General features: G+C 42.9%; 1 protein-coding gene across 5 annotated transcripts in view; it reads right to left on the bottom strand.

Moving 5' to 3' along the window:
• DAPK1 (death associated protein kinase 1) overlaps positions 1-22,674 on the bottom strand; it is a 93,974-nt gene extending 71,300 nt beyond the window's left edge. Inside the window, exons 1-2 of one of the 5 annotated variants that reach the window (XM_049795010.1) lie at positions 22,652-22,674; positions 21,267-21,406 (exon numbers count right to left, since the gene is read on the bottom strand). In XM_049795010.1, coding sequence (XP_049650967.1) covers positions 21,267-21,328 — 62 coding nt within the window. In that variant the 5' untranslated portion in view covers positions 21,329-21,406; positions 22,652-22,674. Of the gene's footprint in view, positions 1-21,266; positions 21,494-21,835; positions 21,893-22,651 lie in introns of those variants that run through there. The other 4 variants (XM_049795009.1, XR_007505073.1, XM_049795011.1 and 1 more) reach the window with 4 other exon arrangements.
• Between the last annotated feature and the right edge of the window lie 2,020 nt (positions 22,675-24,694).

A 24,694-nucleotide genomic window follows, 5' to 3' on the forward strand; every position in this document is an offset into this window, starting at 1 on the left:
GCCCGAGTCCCCAGAACGTCTTGGTTTCTTCCACTGTCCTCTCCTGCCTCACACGTGGAGGCAAAGCGCTTCACAACGTGTCAGGAAGGCAAGTGTGCTGGTCTGCAAACAGCATTCTGGACACACAGTGTCACTGCAGGAGAGACTGTTTTGTTATGGAAACCTGTACGTTACCTCCGCTGTGACCAGCTGTGAGCAACCGTTATATGGCATGCTCCTCAGCATTCACAAAAAAATTAAATGAAAGCCACTTGTGGTCTTGGTAGCCTGTCCAGAAAACGTGGTGGCACCCCAGTTTGCATCTGCAGAGCAACAGCTGCATGTCAAAGTCCCCCTTCCCTCATGGGTCAGGTGTTTCTCTCATATTCACAGCAAGAGCCCCTTTGGCCTCACACATTCATCACAGAGGAACACCGACACCATGCCAGAAGGAAAACGAGTTTTAGGGAGAAGAAGAAAAAAAAAAATAAGAAGAAAACAACCCACAAAATAAAAAAGGATTGCCAGAAGTGGAAAAGCACTAGGTCACCAAATAAAGACAGATCTCTTCCTATTTCCTAGAGTGACAACAGTGAAATTTCTCTAGTAATTAATGAGTTTGCACAGGTGTTACTCCAAGTGTAACCGTAAGACTGTCTAGCTGGCAGTAGCATCACTGAAGTGATAGTGTGTTGGTGGCAACAGGGAAAGAGAGCAGAGCTCAGCTACCATAGTACACGGTAACTACTGAGGGGTTGGCAGTCAAAAATCAGCTTGTAGGCTTGACATGGAAATCTGTCACATGGCATAGGGAGTCCCCAAACACCTTGCCATCTGAAACCATTCAATCACACTTGAAGAGTCAGAAAAGCTTCTGAATTACTTTTCATTATCTTGGCAACAACAACAGACACACCAGAGAGCCTTAGCTCTTTTATAACACTGCTTAGGCTTAAATTCACTAGTATTCTCGATGAACTCACTAGGTACAACTTAAGATATTTACTGCTGTTTTTGAAAGCCTTCTCAAAGCATGGAAATAAAAAAAAAAAATCTTCAGCATCAGAGAAAGTTTATCTCAAGCTTTGTCTCAAAGAACATTTGAGTAAACAAGCCAAAATCCTGACAGGTGCGTGGGTTCAGGCTTCCACTAGGTAGTGAACACGGTAAGTGCAGGCATTGCTGCAAGCAGCCAGACACAACCTTTGTCAGAGATGCAGATATGAACCGTCATCACAGTGAGTACAAATGCCTCCCAACAGAGGTTCCTCAAAAATTCACATCCTTTCGGAAGACACAACACAGCAGCAGTTGCACGGGGAAAAAGAAGTTACCATGCAGCTGTAAACAACCCTGCACACAATGACTTCACCACGGTGCTAAAAGAAGACAGTTTATCAGAGATGGGAACGTGATAAGGTGAAACTAGATGGCAGAATGGCTTGAAGCAGCACCCACATGAAAGATAACGTGATCTCTGCTGAGCGGGCTGTAGACGCTACCACTAGCACTACCTAAGCACAAACACAGCTTTCTCATGACCGCAAGTACAGGGAGTACTAGAATTACAGTGAGCACAAGGGACACTGCCCTCTTCCGAAGACGTTACAGAAAACCCACAACCACGTGGAAAACAGATCGCTACCAAGAAACAGTCACTCTTTTTCTGGCCTCACATGATTTTTCATGCTATAACATTGAAAATCTTTTCCCCATCTGCCACATGACTAGCAGAAGAAATAACCTTCAGTCAACACCACCAGGGTAGCACAAAAAAGGCCAACACTGGAACTCTAACAATGAAATCAGGGAAGGCAGTAGCTTTTTTGAATTCTAAAGCTCTACTCCAGTTAAAGCCTATGTAGGCCACACATTAAACAAACTTAAGTAAATTAGGAGAGCACATAAAAGTAGTTTAAAAAGCAGTACTATGAAGAACAACAGGAGACTTGTCTATGCAATATATTATCAATTTATAATTTTCTCCACTCACAGTCTTCCCAAAATAGTATTTTTCGATAATTCAGTTTAACTAGTTTTCACATTAACATCATACACTTTACACACATTTGTTGGGCCAGATTGCTAGCACAGTGGCAATTCTGCAGCATATGGCACTGCAGAAAGCATCTCTAACATGTTCCTCCTCTGTCTCAAAGTGAAGCTGGTTCAAATATGTCTTTGTACACCCCACCTACCCCTCCTGCATGCCCAACTACTTGTTCCTGTTGTCACACCTCTTCTTCAACTGATCTCACAAAATCAAAATTTACTTCCCCACCTACCCCTCCTGCATGCCCAACTACTTGTTCCTGTTGTCACACCTCTTCTTCAACTGATCTCACAAAATCAAAATTTACTTCTAACCATTAATACTCAATGATCCAGTTTAAAATATAATTTTTAAAAAAGGTTCACACAAGTCGTGGAGGAAAGTGCTACCACATGTCCTAGGATGAAACGCCAACAAGCTGAAATTCTTCAAGCCAATGTTGCCCTGTATCCTCCAACCAGACTTGGAAAGACAGTACTCTAGAAGAGGCACAAGAGACCTTAGAAAAATAGGCAGACTAGGACATGAACATATCAGAGGTTGTTTCAACTTCTTTTATACTTTTTCTGAACAACAAATGTTGTTTCCAAATAGTTATGGAGTTCTCACTTCTACTCCCTCAGTTCTCGTTCGTGAGAGCAAAACCTCTTACACAAGTCTTTTGCTTGGCCAGCCACATCCCAATCATTAACATTAGCCAGAGAAGTCAGGGGAAATAAATTTTGGGGGTGGCATAAGAGAGCCTGGTTTTGGTTTGGTTTTTTTTTTGGTCTTCTCAGCAACTAGTAGCTATTCAGCATAATTTTCTGAAATTTAAATTTCTTTAAGATGCTTCACCAAAGACAAAGATAAGATTATTTGTCATGCAATATGATGTGATGAAGGATAGATTTACCAGGACTTATGTGGGGTTCAGTTAAAAGCTCCAGCACTTTTCCACAGTGCTCAGATTCTTCCAACTACAGAAGATTTTGTATTGTTGGGTTAAGAAACAAAACTGAAATAAATTACAGCTAGTTCACTACATTTGGGACACTACTCTAGAAACATCAAATTTGATTTTTATATAGGGCAGTTACAGAGATGGATTACCTAAAATGAAATATAAACTCACTGTTTTGAATACAGACAAAAAAAAGCAAGACAGATGAGAAAATTTTCCCTGTAGATTATTTTTCCCCCGAATTATGAAATTGAGAGGACACAATTGAAAAGATTACACTTTGTTAACTAACTTTACAGCAGTAGCACCAAACCACCTATGTTAAAAATTGCAAGTTAACACCAAACATTTTCATCAGCTTTCACTGCTGGTGAGCTACACCCAAATTCCACAGAAAACAAAGGAAAGGGCCACCTTGCAATGGTTGTGGAGGCCACTTCAAGTGAGCAGAATGGTCAAAACCCACAGTTGTCCCCATAACTTAAAATCCAATAGAAATGCATAATATAATAAAGATACTCCTTTACTGTGTAAATCTTCTCATGGGAAAGTATTGGTGTACAGTTTAGACACTTGGGAATTTCAGCAGGAAGGTTTGTATGGACAGCAGTGAGGTGATATGCAAGACCAACTTTGGTGTCTCCAAAGGAAAAAAGTGATTAATTCAACTGTTGCTTCATTATGAGCAGATATAAATGTCACTTTATAGCCCCATCTCTGAAACAGTTCTTAATTCAGGTTCAGAGTAACCTTCTCCAACCTAAAATGCAAAAGACTGCACATCCTAAACACCTGAAAAAGAGCTTAAAAGTAATGCAGCTTCTGCAAATGGCAAGGAAGAGACAGTAAATTGACATTTAGAGGCCTCTCAAAAGCATTTGAAGGTGAAAAATGTTAAGCAATTTACACAAATGCTTTTCTCAACATCTTCCTACCCTACCCTGTGTAACACAGTTATTATTTTAAAAATAAACACTCTAAACGGCTAGAGAGAAATGAAACTTTCCATCACAGTTATATATGCATAAGCAAGATAAATGTTAATAATTAGCAATGTTGATTAAGATGGACGCAAGAATTCACTGTAAGATGTCTTCTGATACTAATGATCCCAGCTTCACTGTAGTTTTGTGACCGATTTTTAAGCTGAAGTAAGAGTATTCCAGTGACTTTCAGTTAAAACAGCTATGACTGCACAATGCGCACCCCTGCCCTGCCCCCCCTGCCCAAATCAGCCGATGAGAGTTCACCATCTATCAAGGTGAGCTTGTTACCACGCAAGACAAGTTTCTGAGGCAGACAATACAGTCAGGATGCTGGACAAAGATAGGCTAAGAGCACATCACAGATAAAGGAGATGCTTTCCCGCTAAAGCTGAAGATGTTTCCATCCTTTCATGACTATGAACATCCTGAAAAATCCCAACTTCTGGGTGTTTAGTGGTTAAGGACAGCATGGTGCATTTTGAAACAGGGAGATAAAGTCAAGGAAAAAGTCTAATAGGCAGCATGAAGTGAGTATCATGTTGAGATGGAGTAGCTGCCAAAGTGCAAAGGACAAAAAGCAAATGTAAACAAAGATAACATCCAAGACACAGACCACAAAGCAGTGATGTGTTGTTTCTGATGGCATATAGAACAACTAACTTTGGTACAAGGCAGAAGAAAAAGAAGGGAGAAGATAGGGTAGAAAACAAGTGATCTAAACAAAGCTACACATATAAACAAGCTGTCAAATGTACTTAACAACCTGGTCTGAGCTTTACAAAGATTAACCAGCCTCTCTCTGTGCAACCTTGAAACACGGAGAAGCTACTGAAAAGATAAGGTGAGCAGCAGCACTCCAGGCAGCACCCAACACTTGCAGCTCTGCTTTACTTTTGTTAGAGTAAGTGCCTGGTTCCACTTTGTGAAAGGACACAGCCATTACATATACCTATTGCAAAACTAGAGTAAACCTGCTCTCACTCCAGCAGAAGGCTACATGGTACATCTGATAAATGTGCATTATCTGCCACCTCCATACAGGTACCTGCCACTCAAACACACACATGCACATTTTATAACCACTAACAGGGTGATACTAAGCAGATCCACAAAGCTCACCCCTTTCCCTAAAGGATGGATTCAATCCTCAGTTCAAGAAGCATCACATTACACTATCTTGCTTTTTCCAGTGTTTCAGCTCTAACGGTAGCTGAGAAACTGTTTCTGTAAGATACCTCTTTTTCTCTCTGTCAGCAGAGTTTCCCATTCTTGAGAACCTATGAAAAACCACCAGCACATAAACACTATTAAAGATAACATTACTTAGTAGATTTAAGAAAGCTATGTTCAAATGAGACAGCTTAAAAGGCTTTTAAAAATTCAGAATCCCTCAAAATAAGCAATAAAATTGGGTGAGGGAACAGAATTATTAAGCCATTTTATGCAGCTGACTAAACACAGGACCTCTGAAAACATGCCAATTAGAATACAATCTATGTGTGGGGTAAAAATGGAAGAAAAAACAAGCACAGAAACCCAAATACCATACATCCTGTGTGTCCCCACAAACAGGCACACAAAGTCTTTTTCCTCTTCCCCTCCACCCTTGTTTTTAAGAAAAAGCAAGTAAGCTCCCTCACAAATACATTCTCATTTTCCTTTACCTCTCATTACCACCAAAAGACCTACTACAGGAGGACTTAAGGTTGTATGGTCAAGGAACTTGGGCTATAAAACTTGATAGTACAAATTACAGACCAGTAGAATTACACAACAATAATAATAATAATAATAATTTGAAAAGACAACCTTGACAACACATGGCATGCAGTACATCTGTGACATTTGAATGGGCAGTCACCTTCCCCCCTCCCCCAACTTTTCTTTTAAAGAAGTTACAAAAAAAGACAGGAAAATAGGATAACTAATACTGGAACACACAAACAAAAAAAGCCAGTGTAGTTTGCATTCTAATTTTCAACTGAAAGTGACAGTCAGAAGAGCTCTCCCACCTCAGCTTTCTTCCTACCCTCAAAAAACAGGGGCATAACAACAGTGTGAAGGCTACTAAGTGCTACAATGGACAAGCTTTGAATTCAGCAGGAGTTGCCCAACAATAGAGAGATCTTCTACAGAGGCACAATCAGTCCTCCAGGAAGAGATAAAAATTAATAGTTCACAATTAATTTATTTAGCTAATGAATCCAATAGCAGCTAGGAAACATTGATGTTTTTCCTTGCACTATACTTTGCAGACTGTTAACTTCAATAATCCTTAAGAACTTCACACTTGACGCTGGAAGTCTTATTAGCAAGTGGATTTTCCTGTCACTAGACTGCTCTGTAGGCTAGAAAAATTCCCACACCCCCAATTAATTTGCTACTTGTTTTAGTACAGATAGACATGTACAAGGAACTCAATTTCTAGCTGCCTCACAAAGGAGTCTAAGAAAACATTTCTTCACTTGACTCTCATTTATGTTACCATTATGCACAGCTTAAACCAGAAGTGTGTTAAGAGTTTTCACAGTGTAGCCCTGCATTCATCACTAACGAACAGCAGCAGGAAACACAGGTTTTAACAGATGGAGGATTTGCTCTGCAGTAGTGTACAGCTTCAGGTGTTTTAGAGATGGCCCTGATGAGCTAGATAGGAAGTATCACCAGTATCAAAAAGAAGGCTGAAGCCTGCAGCAAGGTGCAGGTAAGGAAGGCACTACAGGCTCCCTGGGTGTGAGCACATGGACAAGAGCCAGTTGTGCTCCCTCTCTTCCCACCATGTTTGCCTGCTGCTATGCTTTGAAAGTTTTCAAAATAAGGTAGCTAATAGTTACTACTGCATCTCCTGTTTTACTTTGTCTTCCGATTTATTTATCTTTTTCCAAAACATCAGAGCATTTCAAATTTACACTATGCTGGCACGCAAGCCTTCTAAGGAATAACATGCAGGAACACACGCCCAAGTATTTTTCATTTGGGGAAAGTACAGATTCATGATTCAGTAAAGCACAGATTAAAGACTTTCTGTCTCTTTCTGAAGTGCCATGCAGCATGAAGGATAAGGGTTTTCAAGAAGAAAAGGTGGCACTGACAATGGTATCTCAGACAATGAAAGAAAAAGAAAGGAGAGATCTTGCAGCTGCTAAATCCTCCACAGACAGCACCAGCACACAGCCCTCCCTCCCATCAATATGGTCTTCTTCTTTCAAAGGAGCACATGACTTTAAAGAAGTTATGACCACAGGGTTAGCAGACAATGTATGGGATCTCTCCATGATCATACTCTGCTAAGCAATTAGGTCAAACCATGCTCTTGAAAATTAGTTTAGCACAGCTGAAGGTCAAGGAATGAAAGCACACAGGAGAGGAGATGAGGCAGAAAAGGAGAAGAAAGATTTATTTTAACTCTGAAGCATGTACAAAGCCCTTGCCAGAAAGAGGAGTTGCACTGTTGCTAGAACTTTATAGTGTATGAAAGGAAAATTCTCGACACTGAAAAACTGGCATCTGTGTACAAATACAAAGTGTTGTTCCAAGTTACAAGCTGTACACAGAAACAAAGAGGAACTCCTTTACATCAATGTGCTTACCAGTACTGTCTTGTTAATTCTAAATTACACTTTTGTCAATGGATTGATGTGGCCTAATAGTCAGGTAAATGAGCAGATTTTTGTTGCTGTTAACCAGAACAAAGTGACATTACATGCTTTTATGGAGTTCTGTAATCCTGTTTTTTTAAAACAGATTCTCTTGCCTGAGCAGGAATTCTGATGTCAGATTTTTTTTTCTATTCACATTTGGGTTTTGGAATGCAAATTTGAATGAATAAAGTACTCTGGGTCTAAGCTGGCAGCAGATGTTCAGAAGAGAAGGCACACTGAAAAAAGCTGGAAGCATTATTTAAGGTTTGATGATTCTGTCTTCCTGGAAACCCATAAATTACTGCAGACAAAAACCAAAGACATACTAACAACTTTACAGATTGCTATAAAAAGTTCACTGAATTACTAAAGCCTCAAAGTAGTCAAACGAAGACTAAATTCTCTTTCCTACTTTTTATAGTGCTTTGAACAGTTAGAATAGGTGGGTGAGAGGCACACACCAGACAGGCACAGACAAAACCTTCGCTGCTTCCTGTATGTATATAAACAATTCAGCTCTGTCTTCAGTTTCATATTATCTATCCAGCATTCACTTACACAGTCTGGGTAACACCAGACATGCGTGCTTGTCACTGTGCCAGTAGACGAGACAAGAAATGCAAGTTATCAACATCACTGAAACTTTACACAAGAGGCTGAGCAATGGCCAGACACTATTTTTCTGGTCTCTGATCCAGTTATTGCCTAGGCAGGAATAGCAATTACAACATTATCAGGGGGAAAAAAAAAATAAAAAAATAAAAAAAATCAAGTTGTTGGCTATTCCTTTATAAGCAAAAGTGTAATATCTAAATGCTGTGATTTGCTCTCTTTAGGAGCTGTAAAACTTCTCACTGCACAAGAGAAACAATTTTTCACGGTTCCTTGTTGAGAATTCATTTTACTGTACAATTACTTTTCACCTTAAAATTTCATCTAATATAGTTCAATGTGAGATGGCCTAAGCACATACGTATCACACATATAGTTTGAAAACTTTAGAGTTAAGTTTTTAAACAGCCTTCTCCATGCTATATTCAGTCCCTTTTTAATATGAGACTAAGCCATACTGCAAAGCTCAAGACCTCTTAGCTTCCTAGCATACAGACGACAGCAGTACTAAACCACTTTCACATTCTTACTGCCTCTCATTTGTACTCTACTGTTCACAAAACACAAGTGTAGCGTCAGATTGACTGAAGCTCAGTATTCTGTGGTTCTCTCTCAATGAACACTTCCAAGTCACTGATCTTTGACAGTGCATTGATAACATTGTAACAAAAGGGAAAAAGTACTGACCTGTTCTAGAAGACTTTGGAGCTGGTCCTTTGTCAATATGCGGGGGGTGGGGGAGGGGGAGGTGGGGAATTCACTAAACATGGTGTCAAGTTTTATCACACAACAAATATAAATTGTACACAACCAGGATGAAAGTTAATTCAGTCTAAACACACATGTATCATACTTCTAAAACTTGGAGATGGTAAAAACAACAACAACAAAAAACGTGAGAAGGTCCCATGCCTCAAGTCCCTTAACACAAGCACCTATACTTAAGTGATTATCAAACTACGGAACGCAAAGAACTAGGTATTATCTTATTTGCCCAAGCAAGTACTCAAGAAAATGCTTTAGACAGAAGTCTACTTATAGACACGGTGGTTTAAATACCAATGTGAAGTCTGTGCTGAGAAGTAATTGTATTTAATGTATAAGCTGGGGGAATACGTATGGCTGCAAGACTTCCAAGGCAGCTGGATGTCAGCCATTTCCTATTAATGATGCTTGGGCTGGAGCTTGCCGAAACCCATTTGGTCTGAATACGTGTACATCTGCTAAAGCCTTTTCAGATATCGTCTTATAATATGAAAAGCAGAGTACTCACACTTGTAAACAGTTCACGTAATAACTACATCTATGATGGAAAGGAAACAGCCAGAAGGAAGGTGGGATAATGCAAAGAAATGCACAGATTTTCAAGCAAAGTGCTAACCTTACTGCCATTTATGGTATTTAAAAGAAGCTTGCACGTACAGGTACTTAAAGGATCAATGCTTAAGTACATGCCCATATAAATAAGGAACATAATATACTGTGCCAGTACTTAACACCAGAGTTTGAGTCTTAATGCTTCTATTGTTCTTCAGTACTTCATTTTCCCCTTCATTTGGGCTTTTCATGAAATTTGTAAACCAGCACAGCAATTAACACTAAATCATAAGTTAGTCTTCCTGAATTTTGAAAAATGTACACAATGTACATCTGACTCAGAACTGAACATAAAAGCTCAGTCACCACTTGCTCAGAAATTCTTAAAGCAGGAGCTGGGACTGGATAGTAAAACACATGAGCAGAAAAAACGTGATTTTGTTGATGCTAAAGACTGTTGTTGCTGCTAGTGCATACATAAAATGTTTTCGAGTTTCCTGTTTCTCTTCTGTAGCAATGGGTTCTGAAGCATGTCTGACGTGGGTGTTTGTCCTTCAACTTGGGGAGGCAGAGTCTAGTGATAATACTTATCAGATCTCAGTTATGCCATTCTTTCATCACAATGGGCAGCTTCCCTTCCTTTCCCCTTTTCAGAACCTCCCTCTTTTATAGCATATGACCTATGATCTTAATGAGCAATAACAATGTGCCTCTAGGCAGCATTTCTATGCAGATTTTGACTCTGGAAGATAGCTACATTGAATGGCCACAAATAAAAATACACAAATGCATGACATTGGCAGCACAGCTGCACCTGTTAGATACACTAAACAATGCTAATGTGAGAAAATGTTGCTTTTTCAGCATATTTGAAGAATTATTTAATATGATGGTAGGGTATGGATCATTCACCAAACCGTTACTAGAAAAAGGGTAAAGATCTAATCACTGAAAGCATAAGTGAGGATGGACTGTGAAGTTCCAAACAGGTTATGACTCAGCTTTCCCAAGAAACGATAGTTATAGGTGGAGAATGGATTTCATCATGTTTCATTACTTCCCATCAGTTACAAAGATTCACTGTAAAATCCACAGGTATCTTACTAATCTTTCAGTATCAGCTCACAAGAGGAAACATACAGACTCAAGCTTATAGTCCACAGAAGATGGCAGAATAATTTTTTGTGGGGGAAAAATTCTGCTTTTTCTCCTCCAATTATTAATTTGATGTTAGCTAAATACATAAGAAACTGACCAAGTAATACAATCTATAAACACATAATCTAAGCCAAAATATTCAGTCCAGTGATGAAAACACTGCTTTCCCTTGACTGAAGACAGCTTTTTAAGAAGACATGGCATTACAAACAAAGCACAGTTTGTGTCACATACACAACTCTTATACCAAGTGCCTTACTAACTGTCCATATACATCATGGCTTTATGAGCTGCTATTTACAGCCAAATAATTGTCCGCTTCCCCAGCTCTTCAGCCTTTATTCACAACTACTCACTCTTGCAGACAAGCTTGGGCACTTAGGAATTTAGAACATTTAAAAAAAATATTCCAAGTTACCCACTCTGACCCCTGTGTAAAGGAGGGCTTGTCTGGCTACACTACGGCTACTGCCGCAGGAAAACATACTCAGACTGTGCAGTCACCGATCTTGTTGTCCAGGGTTAATTGACAGTCAGTTTTTGCTTCCCAGTTCAGAGCAACTCTTCCATGCTGTCTTAGCTGGCCACACCTGCATGGCACTGACACAGAGCACACAGGGCATGGGCTTTACTGTGCGGGTTAGTAGATTGAGCCAGCATCTGTCACAACCGGAGGCTTCCCCATCCCTCTGGCTGTGCATTCCTACACCGTGCCGGCAGCTGGCACTCATACTTGCCTGGCATGCCCACGGTGACCCAGTTCAGGGAGCTCAATCTGTAATCCCCTCCTGCTTCCAGGCTGTGCTCGGGACAATGCCAGTGCCAGCACAGGAGAAGCAGCAGGAGAATGCAGCTCAGTGGGTGAGGAACAGGATCATCGCATTCACTGGCCCTCTCATTAGGCTGGCTTAGCCACCCTGTAAAAACAGGAAGGCAGGCCAGCAGGCAGGTAGGGCAGTGCTGACCTGAAACTAACACACCTGCAGGAGGGACACTAACATAAAGGTTTCTTTTTAAAGGGACAACAAGGGCTGCAGAAGTGGACCAGCTTTGTAAAATACAATCAGGAATGATTTGTTCTCCAGTTAATGTTATAACTGGCAACAAAAGCAGGAAAAGCAATCCTTCTTTTAGGCAGGAATGTGAAGTAAGTAGTATCAGAAGGCCCTTTCAAATAAAAAGCAATGAGAAAAGATGAGACATAAGGAACTAAGCTGTTCCCTGATGTGCTTTCCCTTCCCAGGGAATCAACAACAATTCTGCGCAGATGGTCCTGCTCATGGAGATACAAAAATACTGACAGTCAGATAATATACCAAAAAAAGTCCTAACTCCCATACCAAAATGTCTGAAGTCTATGCTTGCAGGAAAAAGAAAAAAACCAAACCACCAAACAACCCCCTCCAGCCCCAAACCCAACACCAAACCAACCCAAAGAAAAAGAAAGCAGTAGGAGACAAGGTGAAATACCTATCTCTGGGATTACATCTGCATCATCTTCATTAAAGGTAGCAGGAACCAAATGTCCCAATAAAGGAATCAGAGTCAGCAAGAAGAAAAGTATCAAAACAAAGCTAAAATTTATTTCCACATAAGACTCACATGTATTTTTTCTTCTTGCAAATTAATAAATTGCCAGTTTTGTTGATGAAGCTATTGAAAGTGCTGAGTTCTTGGCCATGAAGTTATTAGACCCAAGCAAAATACCCACTAATATTATTTTCCTTTGTGAATAAAGGGGAAAACCCCCACACATCAATCTCCATTAAACTTGGCAGAATAATTTAGTTGTATTCTGTTCTGGCATGGTTTACAATATTATCAACATAAAAGTTAGCTCCATCTAGTTACACCTACATAACTAGGCAAAGGAAGCACAGTACCAAATAACACACACCACACAGAGTACATATGAATGTAGGTTTTAAGCACAGGCTTTCTCAGTCTCATTTAGAAATACAGGATTACAAAGGACCATCTCAGCAATGAAGTCCAATCCTCTTAAGCTGTAGACAACCTTGCAATAGTCAACGAGATTAGAAATTTCAGAAAACAGAGAAAGAAGAGAATAGAGGCACCATACTGCTTCTCTATAATCACAAGACAGTTAAAATTCACCTAAGACTCCAGAAATGAACACCTTTTCTCTGTCCCATAAGAGTAACAACTTCCAAACACCACAGTTTCAACAGACTATGTGACCTGGAGAAAACGTCCCTCAGCTATCAGTTCCCATGGCACATGAGCAGGTACTCTAAGTGAACACTTCTACAGGCACACCCACCCAGTACCTCAAATCTTACAATGACTACTTACTGATACTTGAGAAAAAAAATGAGGAAAGGGACAGGAGCCCCGAAGCCAATTTACATACCAGAGAGAAAGTAGGGCTCTTCAAGTAACTTGTGAAAACTTAGAAACACAAGATTAATTGTTCACAAATAAAGATACATTTCCACTGATTTCCACTGTATTTCCAGTACACCAGGTCAGTTACAGGATAACTTCGCATGCTGTTCAAGCAAGAAGCACACAGACAGAATGCTACCGCCCAAAGCAGATTTTTTCCTTCCCAGAAGCTCAGTCCTCTGCATAGTTCAGCAGAAAACTCAATTAAACTATACGTTCCAATCATATTGCATGCACAGTTACAACTTACACTGCCTGTGAACTCTTCCAAGCTTTGGGTATGTCCCCTTATGTTTGTGACCACCCAGTAAGAAGTATTTTTGGGGGGATTAAGTACAGGCAAGACCATTTAAGCTAACAAACAGACAGACTTGCCCCTGCAGGCAGATGACACTGGATAAGACTTGCTCTAGCAAAGAGTGGAACACCACCATGCTGCAAGGTCCCTGCTGCTGGTGGTCAATGCACACACCCAGTCTGGGGAGCCTTGCAATGATGCTTCCTCCTCAACAGTATTGTCTCTTGAAACAGAAACTGTCTGTCACATTTGCTTGCATAATCAGAGGGGAATAAGGGGACGGAAATAAAACATCAAACCCAAGAGAATAAGGTTGCAGACCATCACGTGGATTACTCAGTGTGGTGTTTTACAGCAATCCACATGATGGTGTGCAACATTATTCTCTTGGGTTTGATGTTTTATTTCCTTCCCCTTGTTCTGGATTTGGTTGAGAAGCACCTATCAGAAAACATTCTCCCCAAACATCAATGCGTGCCACAACCAAAAAACCCACCAAACTCCAACACACTGAAAACATAATGCCTTTAGTACAAAAGGACAACATCCTCAAGGACTACAATATGCCTGAAAGCTTTAAAAGAGAGTTAAAACTGATCTAAGATATCCACAATAACTGTATCCTTATCAGCTTCCTCCTCCCCCATACAGTATCATGCAATCCTTTTCTTTAATTTTACAAGCTCAATCTTGATATAACTTAGGTTCCCTGTTCACATTGACTTCATTTCAAAGACAAGTCCCAAACTTCACTTCCTGGAGGCACGCAGTCGTTCCATTAACAGCCTGAAGATTCACCTGTGAACACTGTAAGTGTAAATCCAGTTACTAAAGTTTCTTTGTTTCCCCAAGCATTTTCATTCTCCCAGTGTATTTAAAAATCATACCACTCCAATCTGCCTGGTGCAAGGCTAAATGTACCAAAGTCTTAAGTCTCCTCTCTTAAGAAGCTTCTTCCAGCTTCACCACCTTAGCATCTCTTCGTCACTTTAGAACAGAACAGCAGCAACCTGTTTGAAATGGAGCGACAAGAGCTGCGAGTACCATGTAAAGGAGGACGTAGCAAGGTATTGCACAAGGATTTAGAGAGATACCTGGCCCTACAATTCAACTCTGGTATTAGCTTGGTCCATAACTGTACTAAAACCAACAGGAATGTCACCCAACAACTGATGAAAACATGCAGGTTCCACTCTTTCTGTATCACCCCCTAGGTGATGATATGCCCAGAGTTTAACAACATTAAGTATATTAGACTGCTCGGCACAGGCCTTTGTACCCAGTTGTACTAAATTTCACACCATTTGTGTTACTCCAAAATTCACTGCATAACAAAGACATGCAAAGAAATAGTTTAGGCTTGAAGATCTTTAGGCTTTGTCCACACTTCCCTCAGCTTCGTCTAGCTCAGCCATGAACTAGTGATGGTTAAGCAGGATCCACTATACTGCATGGTAAGTCAATGAACACTTTCCAGGTTTGTTGGATAATCTTCCTTTGCGTCACTTAGCTTCCTGCAATGGGGTCAAAATACAGTTTGAGAAACAACAGTCTTATTTGAGACTGAGCTCCTATGCAAGTCACTACCATCCAGGAAACAGAAACTACTCAGCCACTCCTTTAACTGGCACCTTTACTGCAGAATATAAAATTGTACCAACAAGTTCCACAGGTTTGCTAACCAAGCCAGTTAAAAACAGAAGGACACCTGGCCATTAAGCCCATCTCTGGGTCTCACAGGAAACATGCAATTTCCTCCAAAAACTGATACACCTTTGAATACCTCTGACCAACTGCAACAACCATTTGTCAAGGTAACTCCAGAACCACTGCGTCACCCATCATTTTCCTAATTTCCAGCTTATCCTTGTTGTCAGTTTATGTTATTCTGCCTTTGTAGTAAAGTGACTCTATCTCTGTCCCTCCTACGTATTTAACTTGAGGTATATTTATGGAGGCAGTCACAACTTCACACAGGCTGAGATTTCACAGTGCTTTCAGCTGATTTGAGTGTGCACTGCTGCCATAAATAAGATATAAGGTGGTTTGGTTTTTTTTTTCCCCCCCTTTGGCAGCATCGCTGCATCAAAAAAAACCACACAGAAACACAGAGCAGAGGAAAGTGATACTGCTCCTTTCAGCCACCAACAGCACGGACTGAGCTTGGTGCACGGCTCTCAAAAACGCAGCCTCAGCCTCCCTTTTCCTAAGCTAAAGGGGCTAATTTCTGTTTGGTACACACAGCTCCATCAGAAGAAGTGATATACTCGACATCTGTAAAGGGGAGAAAAAAAAAGGAAAACACCAAAAAACTCCAACAAACACAGAAGGACAAAAACCCAAAGCCTGGAAAGATGGAACGAAAGTTTCAGCACACCCCTAACATACCAGCTCCGGTACTCATTGTGCCTCACTGAGCCTGGCTAGAAGTGAAATCAAGACAAGCATTTTTATCTGCTTCCTGATGAGTTTAGATTTACAAAGATTTGTACATTTAAACTGAAGGCACAGAATAATCAGCAAGCTCTAGTTTTAATTACACTTCATTTTAAAAGACCTACAAAGCAGGCATTATTCTCCCCCAGAGCGAGAAATAAACTAAGCAGGACCAAGCAATTATACTGAAAAAGCATCTGCACCTCTTGTGCTTTTCATGCAGCAAACCTCTCAGCACATTTTATAAGGCAGTAATTGTCACCAGAAGCACTGTATGGTGACAGCCTCTTGCAGCCTGCGCAATCAGCAGCTTGCAGGTTATTAGGCGTTTGTGAAAAGGAGGCATTCTGAAGCATGGCTGGGAGGTAAAGTGACTTGAGACACAGAAGAATAATTCCTCCCACTATGCTTTCCAGTTAAGACCTTCTTTTTCAGTACCCACGCAACCACCAGTGATAGAACTTGCAGACAGTCATGAATAACTGACTTCTCTGAGAGCTGACAAGACTGATACAACATTTACATGGTTCACAAACAGCACAGAAAGGGTTCTTTGCTGTAGTCTGAATTTCACAATTTTCAACCCTTAAAAAAAAAAAAAAAAAAAGCACAAATACACCAACCAACCAACCAGGTTTCCTGCTCAAACAGCAGCTTTGTGGCCAACATTTTCTGGGTTTCTTCCCAGGTCCTTGTCCCTGAAAAACTCATATAGTCCACTCAATTTACTGTAATTAATTATCATGTTCTACTGGAATTTGCATGCATGTAGCTACAGAATTCCACACCTGCTGCGTTTATTGTTGTGCCTGTACACATAACACAGGAAACAGTACCACAGAGGTTTGCACCTTCTGCGTCTTCAGTACTTAACCATATCAACTCTGTAGGAAAAGGAAGGTTAACACATGCCTTTAATGAAGCAATGGAGATATTGTTACAGGAAGAAAATCCATGAAAACAGAAATTGGAAACTTCATTGTATCACAGTTAAAAACTTTATACCTTAAATGCAATACTTGCAGCCTTACCAGACCACGGTTCACATTGCTCCTTTCCACCCCCATATGACTTTCTAATCTGATAATTCACAGGAAAAAATGTTACACTATAACATTATTAAAGACAGTTGGCATGGGTTTTAAATGTGACCACTCTGAAAGGAAGTATCACCTCAAAGGAATTTCACATCCTATACATCTCACAAGAGAGCTTGACAATACTCACACAATTTTAGTACATCAGCTATTTAGCAAGATTAGTTTAAGTTGTCAAGCCTGAAAGCGCCATGAAGGTCAAATTCTAGTTGCCATCCAAGTTATTTTTTTGTACAGCGTTTTTATTCTCCTCCCAACACCGGCATGCAATGTAGTTACAGTTATGGTGTGTGGATAGATGATGTACAGCCTTCGCAGTTCTAAAAAGCAGCGTTTCTGAAAAGTGATATGTGAATAACCAAAAATACATATATACATACACACACACATAGATATATATATGTATTTGTGTTCTGCTTACATACTTCCTACTTACCACAGAAATTAGTTTCCAGCATCCAGGGAAAAAAAAATTTAAAAATCTCTTTTCACTCAACGCTCAAAGGCAAAAAAGAATGTTTTTCAGATTGTAAATACACATTTGCACAGCTCCCTGTTCTCCCTTATTTATATTCTCTCCCAAAAATATTTTTATTAGTTTGATCTAGTTTCAAGATCTTTACTTGCGTGCTCACCATGGTGAGGTTTTTAATACTAATGAACTTGAATTTCTGTCTTTTGGGCTGACTGAAGTAAAACCACTGCAGCAGGGTATTTAAAGTGCACAGTCACACTGCCTGCAACTACCAGCAGAATTAAAATGAACAAAATAGCTTTAGTAAATTTGTCGCTCTTTCACAATAATCTCTACCACCCCTTGAAATTTCACGGTCAGATGATTACTTAACACATCTGTAGGTAGCCTGCATCTGAACGATGCAATCACTTCAAATTCGTAAGATGGAAGAAAAGCGTATGCAATGCAACATACACAATGATCAAGAGCACAATCTTCTTATATGTTCTGTGCTAAAGACAACATTTGATCCACAAGTCGCACAAGACTGTTTTTGTACAAAAGCTTAAAATAAACCAACTTGAACAGCCACAAATCTGTCAGAAGAAATCAGGTACAGGGCAAGACAAATAAGGGTGATCCTGTCAGTATGCACAACCCCCAGTTTCTTTTTTCTTACTCTCCCCTGGCATAAATCAAAACAAACAAAAAAATGGAATAAAACTCAAACATTTTAGTAAAAGGACAAGGACCATTTATTACTTTTTCTGCAAAGGCACTGTGAAATACCAGAAAACCAGAAAGTGCATTTTTTTTCAGCCTAGGCACACCATTATCCCTTCTTGTTTCCAACAACTCCAGGTTTTATGTTAAGCAATATTTAAACCTCCTTTATTAGTTTCAGTCAAAAATTTAATTTACATAATCCATTTACTTTCTTCAAGACACCTTTCTTAGATCACTTTCTTATTCAAATGATTTTTTTATTCTAGTTACTGTCAGAAGTATTATAAGGTAATAAAGACTGCTAAATAATTTACAAGGGAAAATAGTGAAGATTATTAAAATTTCTGAGGATTTGCATCTTCACTGAGCTTTCTCAAAAGGCAGGTTGGCCTAGGAACTTCAGGATCCATTTATTCAAACACACCTCTGCCAATAAAAACTCATCTGTTCATTTATTCACCTTGTTTGCTGCATGACTGCAGCTAAGTAAGAGGAAATAAAAGAATTCTTCCCTTAGAAGGGGAAAAATAAGTTGATTTTGCAAAATGGAACCTTTCATCATTGCCTGGCTCAAGTATTAAATCACATTTGGGTTCCCAAATGAACACAATAAATTTTAAAGTCAAAGGTGTTTTTAATACTCTCTACTTTCTGAGTTTTGATCCTCAGGGTCGACATCTGCAACTACATTTACATGCAAACGTAATCGTGAGAAACCTACCGAAGAGGTACCCGTGAGAAACCTACCGAAGAGGCAAAGGAGGAATGGAAAGCAATGTGATTTACAAGAGAACATTTTAAGCAATCCTAGAAATTTAAATTTAAAAAGAAGTTAAAGCCACCACTGAACTAAACCATACAACAGCTATCCTAAGATTTGGTTACTCTTATGGTTTTATGGCAACGCTTCGCAGTGGAATAATCCTGGTTTCTTAAAGTGATGATGAAATGAAAGCTTTGGCCCTTCTAAATAACTGCATTCCATTTTTAAAGCAAAAGCCCTGTCAAATATTTCACAATATTTTACTGTCCACCAGTATTGTCTCACAAAAGTAGATAAAACTGATGAGTTTCTTAGCTTCCTTCACTTTTTTCACAGAAAAACTAGAGCAGAGTTTAACACTGTTTTAAATTCTTAAAATATTACAGGTTTAGACTGCATGCCAAGCTTATATACCATTAAGATGAATAAAAGCAACTTCAGTACTGTAATACCTTGTCGGTAACTGATCACATTAATACACCTTTTTTTTTTTTTTTTTTACTGAATTCTATTACCTAATATTCTGCCAATTTGAAAAACCCCTTCTTTTTTTTTTTTTTTTTTTTTTAAACTATATAACATTATTCAGTGTTTGCACTTCCCCGTACTGTAAAAATGAAATGCTTGGTCTTCACTGCTGTGTTCTGGAGCTAACATGTGATCTCCAAAGTATGTTTGTTTGGAAAAATCCCCATATATTTAAACATTTCTTATGTAATTGGCCTGAGGCCAATTCTTCTATTTCACAAATATGTACTGGGGACCAAACATTGCGTTGACACTTTCTCTTTAAAAGTAAATACAAGAGAGGTTATATAAACCTTCAACACTTTCTAAACTAGCATACTGACATTGTCTTCTCCCTGAAGAACCTTACGAAAACGTGATAGACAATTTCTAGAGTTGTGTCTCTATTTCCTTCTATAAAGTAAATCATGTATTGGTGTCTGTAAGCACAGGCATAGTTTTATTTTTAAGAGTCCAGAAACCTAAACTTGAATTTCAGAACACTTTATGTGTTCTTGCTAAAAAAGAATGGAAATGAAATCAAACAATTTTGTGTCCAAACAAAATATTTAGACCACATAAGCAAAACTTACGGCTTAGCATGGTAAAACGTCTTTCTAGCATGGTATCCAACAAGTTAATAAGACTTCGCTGTCCAACACAGCCTGTCATTCTAGATGTATGAAAAAGCCAACTCAGAACACTATGTGAAAATAAGAGTACACATTCATCATGTACCTGTACAAGTCACGGCGACAAGCTTGTACATAAATGGGGTGAGGTTTATTTTAAATGCAGTCCAATGAACTTTCTGATAATGTGGGGGCTTTTTGTTCCTTTGGTTGTTTTTTTGTTTTGGTTAATTTAAGATACGGTGTTCTATTTCTAAGTTCCTGCCTATGCCACTACCTTGTTCACAGCATTCGCTACTACTGGACCCTTCACTGGAAAGGTATACACACACAACTAGATGTGGGATCATCTGCCCCACAGACACTGCCCTGTGGTAATTAAACACTGATCCTAAGCTTTGAAATCACCAAGAGGAACAGTAGGAAAGGATTCTGCCATACTGGTGTGCTAAAATGCCACTGGATTCCCCCCTAAAGAAGCGGGAAGGAAGATGAAAGGGACTCGCACGTAAGACAATTCAGTGATAAACTGACAGTTTTAAAACACAAGACAGCACTGAAAAAAACCAAGGCATGACTACTGGCTTGAGCTCGGAGGAATAGCACCACACAGCATTCAAGAACTGCGGTTCAAGCAGGCAGTGCTTCATCCGCGGCGCCCAGCTCGCATCCCCTGATCCGACTTCCAGCTCCAGCAGCGATGCCCAGAAAGTGATCTTCACCGCAGTAGTGCTTACTGATGAAATGGGGTTTCTCCCGCCTCTTTAACCGCGTTACTAAAGCAAAACCAACACGCCATGCATGCGGGGTCCCCCGCTACTGACACAACGCAAACTTCTGTCCTACAAACCCAGCACGTTTCCAGGCAGTTTACCCGCCTGGCTAACAGCAGCAAGCCTCAGGATTCCACAGCTGCCCCTCCGGCCCGAAGGCAGCCGGTACTTGCGTCCGCGCCGCACGACACCCAGATGGGCACCACGCCGAGAAGGCACTAATCGTAGAATCACAGAAGGTAGTAATGGGGAGCTGCTAAAGTCCAAACCCCCCTCAGGCCCGTACTAAAAAAAGCAAACACGCCGCAGCTTGTAATCCAACCGCCCTTCCCGTCGCCGGGCACCGCAGAGGGGGAAGAAAGGCGACGTGGGGCCATCTCAAGCGGCAGGCAGCAGCTGCGCCTGCCCTCGCCCCTTGCCCCGCCGCGCTCAGCGGCGACGGTTCCCGCCGCCCGGCCCCGCCGCCGGCCCGCACCCACCTGCCGAGGTCCTCGCCCGTCTCGTAGTGCTCCTCCAGGTTCTCCTGTCTGAACACCGTCATGGTCGCTGCCGCCTCGCCGGCTTCAGCCTCTGCTCGCCGCCCTCATCACCAGCGCCCCGGAGCCGCCGGCTGCGCGCCCTGCGGAGGAGCGCGGAGGTGAACGCCCCTGCCCGCGGCCGGGCGGCGTCCCTCCGGCCGCCCCCCCCGCCCGCGAAGGAAGCGGCACCCGCGGGCCGGAGGGCGCCTCCCCAGCCGCTGCCCGGGCGGCGGGAGAAGAAAGCAGCGGCGCCCCCCGCCCCCGCCCCTTCCCGGCAGCCGCACTGCCGCCCAGCCGCCCGCCGCATTCCTCCGCGGCTCCGTTGCCCGGTCAACCGGGACGTGCCGCCGGGCCTGCGGCGGGAGCCCCCGGGCATCCCCGCACCTGACCCCGGGCGAGGGAGGGCGGGCGAGGCGGGGGATCCCCTCCCCGCCGCTGGGCAGGGGCTCGCGGGGCCGGTCCCTGCGGCGGCCGCTGCCGCGCCCGCCCGCTCCCTCCCTCCCTCCCTCGCCCGCCCGCTCGCCCCTCACCCGCTGCTGTTGCCGCCGCCGGCGCCCCGGCCGCTCGGCGACCCGTGAGGCGGCGACAGCGCCGCGGCCGCTCCCGGCCGGCGCGCAGCCACCGCGCGACGCCGCCGCGCGGGGCTCCGCCGCCCGGCCAATGGGAAGCCGCCCGCCGCCCCCCCCCCGCCCCACGCCGCGGCCTGCCCGCCTCTGCTCTGCCCGCCTCTGCCCTGCCCTGCCGTGCCGTGCCCCGACGGGCGCCACGGCCAGGTGCGCCCCGCCCCGGCGACGGGGGGAGCCCACGGCGGCGCGCCCCCCCCCCCCCCCCGCCCGGCGCGGGCCTGCGGGCGGCTGCCGGCGCGGCCATTGTGTGCGCTGCCGCCGCCGCCGCCCCCCCCCCCCCCTCCCCGCCCCGCTCGGCGGCCGCGCCCCCGCCCCGGGCAGAGCTGAAGCCGGGTGGGGGGAGCAGCCGCAGGGCTGGCGGCCTCCGTCCTCTCGCCGCTGGCAGCGCGCTCCGCCAAAAAAAGCGGCCCCGCGGGACAGGGCGGGCGGTGCGCCGTCCCGCCCGCCGCCCCGCGCCGGCTCCCGCCGCAGGCGCGGTGGGCAGCGGCGAGGGCGGGGGGCCCGCCGCAGCCTCACGGGGGTGGGGCTGAGGCCGGGCGCGCCGGGTGGTGCCGGCCCCGCGGAGAGCCTGCCCGGCGGCGGGGAGCCCCCCGGGCGCTCTTAGGCCCTTCGCAAAGGTCGGCGTTCGGGCGCAGTCCGCAGGTGTTCTACCACCAGGCGACAACGGGGAGCATTTTTTGAATGCCGAAGGGACCGAGTTGTCCCCGCCGAGCACTGCACCTTGCATGTGGCGCTTGCTAAGGTTCCTCGGCTTGGCCCGTGCTGCTGCTGCTGCTGCTGCTGCTGCTGCTGCTGCTGCTGCTGCTCAGGTTCAGCTTTCCCAGCTCATGGTGTTTTCTGCAGCGTGTTGGTCCCACGCCAACTCGGAACTTGGGCTACTGCTTACGTTTTGGAAGCGAGTTCTTTTCCTCCCATCCGTGCTGCTCAGCCTCGAGGGAGTATGTAATGCCGAGTAACTGAACAGCTTTTAACTTCCCTCTGAACTCTTGAGACCTCTCAGAATTGCTCATCAAAGGTGAAGAAAAGTTCAATGCAGTCATACGATTTTACACTTAACTTGGTTTAGCACTTGAGAGAGCCTGGCCGACTTCAGGTGTGGGGCAACCAGTACAGAAGCCCTGAAATTTTCTGGGGTGAAATAAATTTTCAAGGCCTGACCTCGGGCAAGCGTCAAAAATTTTTCTGCCTCCGCTGATGCCAGCGGTAACATAGAGGGAGGGCACCTGAAGGGATCGCTGGATGTGAAGTTACATAAAGCCACCTTCAAAGAGGGCAGGGTGGTGGCGTCTTCCCAGACCGAGCTACATTCAAAACTCTGCACCCCTCCCTATTTGATTTACAGCCAGGCACGCAGGAGTATCACGCTGTGCCTTGTCTTCAGCCTATCTTCTACGTATTTATCTCTAACAGGTTTTCAAAGTCATGACTCACACGCTTTAGGTTGTCGGATTTTCGACGCAGCTCAAGGTTTTTAACAAACGCTGGATACAGGTTCAAAAGTTCATTTTGGTTTTAGAGATTCTTCCTTTGCTGGAAATGAGGACAATCACTGGAGCCAGCCCATGAAATTTGAAGCACTCTAACCTTACTTGATCTTCAGATGTTTTTCACTTCTTTGTTTTGGGATTTTTTATGATGGTCCTGAGCTCATACAAGAATAACATTTGTTGTAGCTTGTATGTGTATTGCATTGCAAGCACTTCTCAGACACGCTATTCAGTATTACTCCTTATGACCCAGCCCTGCTTTAACTGCAGCAATTGAAACTTCACTATTGATTCAAGTGAGAGCAGGCACACGTTGGAATCAATACACCGTAACCAAGATAATTACCGAGATGCATAGGATCAACAGAAAAATGATTTGCTTAAAATGTTTCTCATTTCCTTTTCATTTAATAACCCTATCTGAAGGGGGACACCTTGCCCCTGTCGCCTGTCCATCTAGATCTGGGATGCTCGAATCTTGCTGACGAGGCCCCTCAGTGGACCTGAGAGTTGTGTTTGACTGCTGTTGTGGCAGCAGCAACAGCACATGTCACCATGTCGTGTGTGTGAGGAGGAGTCAAGCTCCGCCAGAGTGAAGGCAGCCGCGGCGGCTCGGCAGTGCTGGGGTATACACAGGTGCAAAAGAAGACGTTTGCCAGCTGAAGCACCGTTTCTGTTTCTTCAGAGAAATACTCAGCTGGTTGTGTTCAACGCAGTCCACTTTGAAAGGGCTTGCCTATTCCTGGTGGCACTTGCCCTGCAGGCTGGGAACACTTAATCTAGGTGAAAACCCAGCCCCATCGCTATGCTTTATAAATGCTCATCGGCTTCCATGAGAACAATGCTGGATTGCACACGTAGTAAGTGGGAAAAAATAATTTTAAATTGCTGTCAAATGTAATTCAGCAATTGTGACTGTGGTTTATGCTTACAGGTTTAATAGCACATTGGGTGAAATCCAACCCTAATAAACTCAGTAGCAAAATCTCCATGATTTCATGGTTCCGTGATTTCAAGCCAATCTGTATTTTCGTTTATTGTAATATAACAGAAATAATAAAGTGAGATTAACTCCTTACTTACACTGTTGTAAATCAGGAGCGATACTGATGTCGGTAAGATTATTTCAGTATGAAAGAGGATCAGGAGCAAGATTAATAGCAACAAATGTGTTTTCAAAGGAGTGATTTGTACCTGCTAGCTTACTAAGCCAAGTGGTTCATATATATTTTGCTATGTAGAAAATCAAGTGTTCTGTTTTTCAATAAATATTACG

Source organism: Accipiter gentilis, chromosome Z (assembly GCF_929443795.1).
Source record: "Accipiter gentilis chromosome Z, bAccGen1.1, whole genome shotgun sequence".
In the NCBI taxonomy this organism is placed as follows: Eukaryota; Metazoa; Chordata; class Aves; order Accipitriformes; family Accipitridae; genus Astur; species Astur gentilis.